The sequence below is a fragment of the Trichomycterus rosablanca genome, chromosome 9 (genome assembly GCF_030014385.1).
Source record: "Trichomycterus rosablanca isolate fTriRos1 chromosome 9, fTriRos1.hap1, whole genome shotgun sequence".
Classification (NCBI taxonomy): Eukaryota; Metazoa; Chordata; class Actinopteri; order Siluriformes; family Trichomycteridae; genus Trichomycterus; species Trichomycterus rosablanca.
In genome coordinates this window covers 17,787,367-17,796,187 of record NC_085996.1, presented here as the reverse complement: position 1 = coordinate 17,796,187, position 8,821 = coordinate 17,787,367, and the positions used below count along the sequence as shown (strand labels likewise).

Below are 8,821 nucleotides of genomic sequence, written 5' to 3'. Positions count from 1 at the left end.
TGTGAGCCTGAATAAAATTTTTCTTTCATAACATTTTCCATCATCACTAAAATAAAACCAAATAAATAAACATACATTTTAAAAGGAAACATGGCAGAGTTAAAAACAAGCTGGTAAACTGTGACAATTGTTGATCCCAGGTAAAAAAAAAAAACTATTAAATGAAGATTGAAGACAGTAAATAATTGCCATCTTTCTAAAATATCAACTTAGGGAGGAATTACATCAGTGTTCCTTGGTGTTGGTTGCATGTTGTTGTTTAGAACAGTACACAAAGGTTCATGTGATTTGAGTGCCTCTGCCAGGGATCTCTGTTCTTCAAGCAGTAGCTGAACCTCTTTCTTCAGCAAGCTGTTCTGCTGCTCTAAGCACTCATATGCCTGGTTAAAGACAGATGAATTTACATTCATTCAAACACAAGAAGTTGTATATATATAGCACATTGATTAACAAACTATGCAATTTGTAATGTAAAAAAATGATATGCATGGTCAATTAATCCTAAGAACATCGTAAGAACACCATGGTAAATTTAAGAAGTGGCATTATTCAGTTGCATGCAAATAATTGGGATCCCCTAAATAAATTGCATACTCTTGTTAGTAGAAAAGTAAACACAAGCTCTGAAACAAACAATTTTGAAAAGCACAGATTCGTTTGCAAAATGCAGTTTTGTAATATGTGATCACTACAAAATAGCAATTTTATTATGAGCAAATTTTGGACACCTTACTAAGTTAATACTTTGTACAGTATTAAAACCATATTTTGTAGCCACATAAGAGTTTCACCCATTTATGTTTCAATCAATTCTTAGGTTGTCTTGCATGCACAACATACAGTATATCATTCCTTTTAGAAAATAATGAAGCAAAAATGTACCTTTAGTATGATTTAACATATTTTTACCTTCATAAAAGGTACCATTATAATTTTCACAAACATTTGCATACAACTGTATCTGCAGACTAATTGCCAATGTGTTGCTCAGGTGGCGCAGCAAACTGGTGCTCTGTCATGAGGACACGAAGACCCATCAGTCAATAAATCACATTTTTAGAGAAACTGGACTTAGCCATTTGTCAGTCTGAATTATTCAGTGTTTCAAAGTAATGGGCAAAGGTACAGAGGTCCCTTTTTTGACTTACAGTGTATATTGTTAAATACTGTTTTCATTAAAATCACATATTTAATTAAATTTAATGAAATTTCCTGCAAAGGATCAATCAAGTATCTATCTATCTATCTATCTATCTATCTATCTATCTATCTATCTATCTATCTATCTATCTATCTATCTATCTATCTATCTATCTATCTATCTATCTATCTATCTGTATTGTAAAGTAATGCTCCCTTTGCACAATTCAAAATTGAAATTATAATTATAATAATAACTTATATAGGCGCTACTTTTATAATTGTATAAACAGGTCCATGCGTATGTCATTAGCATGTTATCCAGAATAAAATTAGATGTAAAGATGATTTTGGAAATGCACCTCGTGCAGCTCATCAGCTCTGTGTGTCTGCCGTTTGCGACTCTTCTGTGCCGCCACTCGGTTCTTTTCTCTTCTCTTTAGCCTCCTCTCATCATCATCTGAACTCTGTGTCACAGCATTTGTTCAAAAACACCACATACAGTAAGACTGTGTGTACTTTAGAAGGTGTAAGTATATGTGTTCTATAATATTCATAAACTCCACTTATTAGCACAGTGCAGTGTGTTTGCAGATGTGTATTTAATATTTTTCAGAGCTTATTTTTGAATTAAGGTTTTGTCAAGAGTTATGGCTGTTCTGTTTTGTTTAGAATCTACATTTGTTCAGAATATAACATCATAAACCCTTTGTTCTATGCAGTGTTAAAAAGATTATTTGGAAAGACAATGCTTAAAAACTATGTTATAAATGGGGTATGAAGATTGGAGAGAAATCTCCACTTCCTCCAAATTGTTTTTTTGATAAATGATCATGCAGCCCACAAACCCTTAAGAATTTAAGAAGAAGGATGTTTTGGAGGCAAATAGCACTATTCCTTATTATGATTTTCATATCCATATTTTGTGTTAGGAGTTTCAGTTGTTTGTTTTACCCTTAAATATTCTTTATTTTATAGAAAAAAGCACATAGACATTGCTCCGAATGTGTACAAATGAGAGCTACCTGATTTGAAAAGGCCAGGGTATGACATTTTTAAATAAGTCAATAGTAATTGGCAAACGCTTGGCAAAATTGTGGCTGATGTAGGAAGACTTAGTGTTTGTGTGTGTAGGGTTAGTGTGTGTAGGGTTAGTGTGTGTTTGGAGGACACAATAAAGTCAGAAGTAGCAAAAGCTATGCATACAAATTATTTGAAAATATTTGAATAAAAAGTTTAAAATTGTCATTTTAATTTTTAGATGTAAAACATGTAATAGACCTGGCTTGTAGCTAAATTCTCACCTTCATTTAGCACAGGAAATCTGTTGGCACTGTAGCAGATGCAGTGTGATTTTTTTTTACTATTAATAAGTTTACATAAACTATTTTATTTTGTTACTTGTTTTAATGACAGAACATTAATAAAACCTATCATACTAGATTGTTCAAATGTTTTGTTTTAAAAGTATGCAATCCTAATGCAATATATGGCCAAAAACATGTTGACCCCCTCTCGCTTGTGGCTGTAACAGCCTCCACTCTTTTCACAAGAGTTTGGAGTGTGTTTAAGGAAACCAAGCTCATTTAGTCAAAATGGTCTTAGTAAGGTGAGGAACTGATGTTGTAGAGAAGTCCTGTGAAGAAGTCCTATTCAGTTCATTCAAAATGTGTTCAACAGAGATTTGGTCCAAGCTGTGCAGGCCACTGGAGCAGGCCACCAAAAACGTATTTTTAAGAATTGATAAGGGCACAAAAAATGAAGTGAAAGTAGATGGGATTTCTACATACTTTCGGCCATATACTGTTAGACAAAGACAAGTTAAGTGAATACAAAATACAGTTTTTACATGATCATTTAATTTATTAAAAAACAGCTATACAGGTCCTTCTCAAAAAATTAGCATATTGTGATAAAGTTCATTATTTTCCATAATGTAATGATAAAAATTAAACTTTCATATATTTTAGATTCATTGCACACCAACTGAAATATTTCAGGTCTTTTATTGTTTTAATACTGATGATTTTGGCATACAGCTCATGAAAACCCAAAATTCCTATCTCAAACAATTAGCATATTTCATCCGACCAATAAAAGAAAAGTGTTTTTAATACAAAAAAAGTCAACCTTCAAATAATTATGTTCAGTTATGCACTCAATACTTGGTCGGGAATCCTTTTGCAGAAATGACTGCTTCAATGCGGCGTGGCATGGAGGCAATCAGCCTGTGGCACTGCTGAGGTGTTATGGAGGCCCAGGATGCTTCGATAGCGGCCTTAAGCTCATCCAGAGTGTTGGGTCTTGTGTCTCTCAACTTTCTCTTCACAATATCCCACAGATTCTCTATGGGGTTCAGGTCAGGAGAGTTGGCAGGCCAATTGAGCACAGTAATACCATGGTCAGTAAACCATTCACCAGTGGTTTTGGCACTGTGAGCAGGTGCCAGGTCGTGCTGAAAAATGAAATCTTCATCTCCATAAAGCTTTTCAGCAGATGGAAGCATGAAGTGCTCCAAAATCTCCTGATAGCTAGCTGCATTGACCCTGCCCTTGATAAAACACAGTGGACCAACACCAGCAGCTGACATGGCACCCCAGACCATCACTGACTGTGGGTACTTGACACTGGACTTCAGGCATTTTGGCATTTCCTTCTCCCCAGTCTTCCTCCAGACTCTGGCACCTTGATTTCCGAATGACATGCAAAATTTGCTTTCATCCGAAAACAGTACTTTGGACCACTGAGCAACAGTCCAGTGCTGCTTCTCTGTAGCCCAGGTCAGGCGCTTCTGCCGCTGTTTCTGGTTCAAAAGTGGCTTGACCTGGGGAATGCGGCACCTGTAGCCCATTTCCTGCACACGCCTGTGCACGGTGGCTCTGGATGTTTCTACTCCAGACTCAGTCCACTGCTTCCGCAGGTCCCCCAAGGTCTGGAATCGGCCCTTCTCCACAATCTTCCTCAGGGTCCGGTCACCTCTTCTCGTTGTGCAGCGTTTTCTGCCACACTTTTTCCTTCCCACAGACTTCCCACTGAGGTGCCTTGATACAGCACTCTGGGAACAGCCTATTCGTTCAGAAATTTCTTTCTGTGTCTTACACTCTTGCTTGAGGGTGTCAATGATGGCCTTCTGGACAGCAGTCAGGTCGGCAGTCTTACCCATGATTGCAGTTTTGAGTAATGAACCAGGCTGGGAGTTTTTAAAAGCCTCAGGAATCTTTTGCAGGTGTTTAGAGTTAATTCGTTGATTCAGATGATTAGGTTAATAGCTCGTTTAGAGAACCTTTTCATGATATGCTAATTTTTTGAGATAGGAATTTTGGGTTTTCATGAGCTGTATGCCAAAATCATCAGTATTAAAACAATAAAAGACCTGAAATATTTCAGTTGGTGTGCAATGAATCTAAAATATATGAAAGTTTAATTATCATTACATTATGGAAAATAATGAACTTTATCACAATATGCTAATTTTTTTAGAAGGACCTGTATATGTATAAAAAGTAATGGTACCCTTATTTACTTCACTGACCAGTTAACAAAATGTAATTGTTCAATTGGACTAAACACAGCTGGCTTGATTATTGCCAGCCCTGGTATATCCTGAAACATCACTTAAATACAACATTTAAAGCCAACCCAGTACAAGTACAATGCATGGTCATAACAAACAGCACAATATGCTGCAATCAAATTGAATTTTGTAAGAAATGAGATCCACTACAGGCCAAACGTTTTTGGCAATGAGCTTGATTGACATCCAATTTCAAAAAAACATTTTTTCATTCATTGTCTGTTTTACCATTGCTTTGTCCTATAGGATAGGACAGGTCGGAATCAACCCAAACAGATCACCAGTCCAAACCAAGTGCAAACACACAGACACACACACACAGACACACCTAGGGCAATTTCAGTAGCTACAAATGACCTGACTGCATGTCGTTGGAATGTGGGAGTAAAGTAGGAGCCTGGAGGAAACCCACACAGAAAAGGTGAGACCATGCAAACTCCACACAGAAAGGACAGAGACCGCTACACCTGGGAAATTAAACCCAGGATATTCTGGCTGTTTTCAAAAACAAATGGTATTAAAATAGAATCAACTTTATTTTATTTTTTCAGCTATGACAGTCGCCACTCTCAGTTAAAAGAGCATCTGAATGGCCGGGCACTGATTTTGGTTTAAAAAAAGTCTCAACTGATGTTTCACTTCATTCCAAAGCTGTTCAGTGGGGCTGAGGTCAGGGCTCTTTGCAGGTCACTGGAGTTTCTTTAAGCCAAGCTTTTTCTCATGTATTAATAGACCTTGCATTGTGCACATGAGCACAGTAATGATGGAACAGGGAAGGGCCATCCCTTAACTGTATCTACAAAGTTGGAAGCATAACATTTCTTTTATATAATTTCTTCAAGCTTTTTGCAATTGTTGTGGCTAAAACACAAATTCAGAAAATAGGAGTGTCACAATACTTTTGTCCATGTGTAGATCAATCTGGAAAGAGTTTTTTGTTTTTTTAATTTCTAATGTTCTGTGATAACAGAAAGTCACAGACATAGCCATTACATTCAAATAGGGCATAAATATGACACAATTTATTCCACAAAATGAACATTATACCAACGGTCAAACAAAAGCATAGCATGATCAAAAGCCCAAGGTCCTTAAAGCAATCCTGCAACATAAAGTAGGCTATTTCATTCTATTAATAGCATGCTCATTGAAATCCTTTTTTAAATGTTTTACTCAAGTAGTTTTTGTCTTGCCTAAAATTTAGTTTGAAGATCTGAAATAAATATGTGACATTTATGCAAAATTAGTACTGCAAATGTATTAATTTATTCAACATCACATACTAATAATATAGCTCTAAGAATGTAATGAGTGGTGTATTTGCCCTTTTATTAAAAAAATATTGAAGTGAGTGTGTGCTTTATTGTTCAAATACATAAGACAACATATAGCCCATCACACACTTCAAATCTACGGTCACTGACCACTTTATTGGAAACACCAGTACATCCCTGTATTGATCCAATATAGACTGACATATTGCAGCAGCACAATGCATAAAGTCATACATTTAGAAGTAAAGTGCTTCAGTTAATGTTCAGTAGTGTGGATGGACATTTTGCAAGCTGGTCTGACAATGTCAAAAACTGCTGATCCTCTAGAATTGTTGTGCCCAACACTACAAAAAATGTAAAAAAAAAAATAATAATAATACAAAAAAAAATAATAAAAATGTGAAGAAAAAAACAAACATGCATTGAGCAGCCGTTCTATGAGCAGAACTGTCATTTTGGTGAAAGAGGTCAGAGAAGAATGGCCAGACTGGATGTGTTAATGATAAAGCCACAGTAACTCAAATAACTTACTTTTTACAACCATGGTGAGTAAAAAAAAAGCTCCATAGATCACACATGTTAAACCTTGAGGTAAATGTATTACAACAGCAGCAGGCACAAGCTCACAAAAAATAGACAGTTAAAGATTTGGCAACAGCTAAATCCATTGACTAAACATGCCTTGTGTCAACAGTTCAGTCTTGTTTATTGGTGTATTTTGTGTAACTTGCTCTGTAAAGATGAGCGTAACCTTCCCACTTTTTAGATCTGAATCCAGTAGAATGTCTTTTGGAATAAGGAGATGAGCAATATAAACGTGCTGATGCCAAATTTGAAGCAATTATGTGATACAATTATGTCAACATGGATCAATGCCTTGAAGTAATGTTTCCAATAATTTGTTTGCAACAGAAAGCAAAGCTGTGTGAATATTAAAGCAGGCAGTGACTGTTTATTTGACAAACATCTTAAAAAATCTTACTTTCGAATTGCCAATGGGCTAAAAGTTTTTAAATCAACTATGCATGAGTTAGACTTTATACACCATATTAGACGTTTAGATACAAATGCCAACTAATATAACAAGTGGGCGCACATCGTATTAATGCTGCCGTCAGCTTTTCACATTTGCACACTGTGCGCTTACAGTTAAGCAGTTTATTTTATCACAATAAAATCTATTTTAACATTATAAACCAATGCAACACGTTATGTTAAAGCTATTGTACAAGTGGTAAACAAAAGGTTTACCTTTACCATACCTCGCTTCTTCGGATTAAATGCCTATCAAGTGCATCGCTGGGTGGAAAGTGATCTGCAGATCTGTGAAAAGACATGGTGCAAAAGTGTTGGCGAGTTCAGGAGTTAAACACTTCTTAGAGATGAGATGTTAAAATAACAACGTTTTACAAGATGACCAGTGTTATATTGTGTGGGCTTTACCGTTATTGAAATCTACATCGCTTACTTTCTTATAAATCACGTGTTACTTTTAACTGCAGTGATCTTTGGTTTCCTCTTGAGGGAGCTACACTTCTACATTTCAGAAATGTGTCTACCTGAATTACTGTCACTGCTACACTTCTGCCTCTTACTGATATATCGAATGTTGTAATATCTGCCTGTATCTTAGGTGACTCCCAAGATTCCATAATATTATGGAACAACTTTCATAATGTGTTTTAATATATTAATAATAATTATTATAAAAAAAAGTTTGAAAATATTATACCATCAACTGTTACTACATGTAACTTGTTTTCTTCAGTGGCAAATAATGGCTCTTAATATTAGTTAGTGGAGTCCTAGAGCCCTAAATGGTTTTGTAATTGTCATCACGCTGATATTCTAACTTTTTTTGTCAGTTATTCTGGAATTTCTCTAGATCATTACAGTCTTTTTATAAGAAAAATATATGTGACTGCTTGACTTTAAATGGTAAGAGATGGCAAACTGAACTAAATATTCACCAGGTACAAAAAGCCAAACTGGCTTGACAACAAAATTAAGCAAACTGGTTAAATGAATAAACAAGGAAGCAATTGCTTTTAGAGTTTTTAAATTTTATTTAAAATGTAATATATTTGATTGTCTTAAATGATTTCGTTTGACTTAATTAAGGCGGTTAGAAAAGGGGAAATTACATTTTCCACAATATTGTACAAACTAATTTGTTGAAATGCACATAAAAATGATAGACAGATCTTGGCCATTATTTTGCACAGATGACTGAACAAATAATCAGTATGAAAGACAGTTAAATGAGAAAGGACTTTTTAAAAAAGTCTTAACTGTATAGCTGATATTCACTACACATTCCTTAAAACTCAAACCAAATGTTCTTGACTAGTTAACTCAAGAATTAATCTGAATTAATTTCATGAAGGTCACTAACTGTAGAAAAGACAAGCTGCATTCAGATACCAATCACATAGGTCAGTTTTGGTCACTGACCTCTGACTGTTAAATGTAGCAAAGATTTAGGCAAAAGTGCCATAAATGACAGGTCAATTTTTTAAACTGCAGCGTCCACACATGAAAAGACAAATAAAAATGTTAGTGCATTAAAAACAAAATGCAAATGCAAATACTAAATGCAAATTGTGTCTGAATTAATCATTATTTTCCCCCAAAGCTTTCCCCCCTCTTTTTCCAAATATACAGTGTATCACAAAAGTGAGTACACCCCTCACATTTCTGCAGATATTTAAGTATATCTTTTCATGGGACAACACTGACAAAATGACACTTTGACACAATGAAAAGTAGTCTGTGTGCAGCTTATATAACAGTGTAAATTTATTCTTCCCTCAAAATAACTCAATATACAGCC

At 35.2% G+C, this 8,821-nt stretch overlaps 1 protein-coding gene across 1 annotated transcript; it reads right to left on the bottom strand.

The window, feature by feature from the left end:
* Window positions 1–193: 193 nt before the first annotated feature.
* Window positions 194–7,325, bottom strand: batf3 (basic leucine zipper transcription factor, ATF-like 3). Its single transcript, XM_063001199.1, has 3 exons — window positions 7,251–7,325; window positions 1,503–1,607; window positions 194–380 (listed from the first exon to the last, which is right to left on the bottom strand). The coding sequence occupies exons 1-3, from the start codon at window positions 7,323–7,325 to the stop codon at window positions 210–212; spliced, it is 351 nt and encodes a 116-aa protein (XP_062857269.1). The 3' UTR covers window positions 194–209.
* Between the last annotated feature and the right edge of the window lie 1,496 nt (window positions 7,326–8,821).

Coding starts and splice junctions, on each gene's coding strand:
- batf3 (XM_063001199.1), bottom strand. CDS start 7,325: ATGTCTTTTCACAGATCTGCAGATCACTTTCCACCCAGCGATGCACTT. Junction 1,608..7,250: donor ATTTAATCCGAAGAAGCGAG/GTATGGTAAAGG, acceptor GCTGTGACACAG/AGTTCAGATGATGATGAGAG. Junction 381..1,502: donor GAGCTGATGAGCTGCACGAG/GTGCATTTCCAA, acceptor GTCTTTAACCAG/GCATATGAGTGCTTAGAGCA.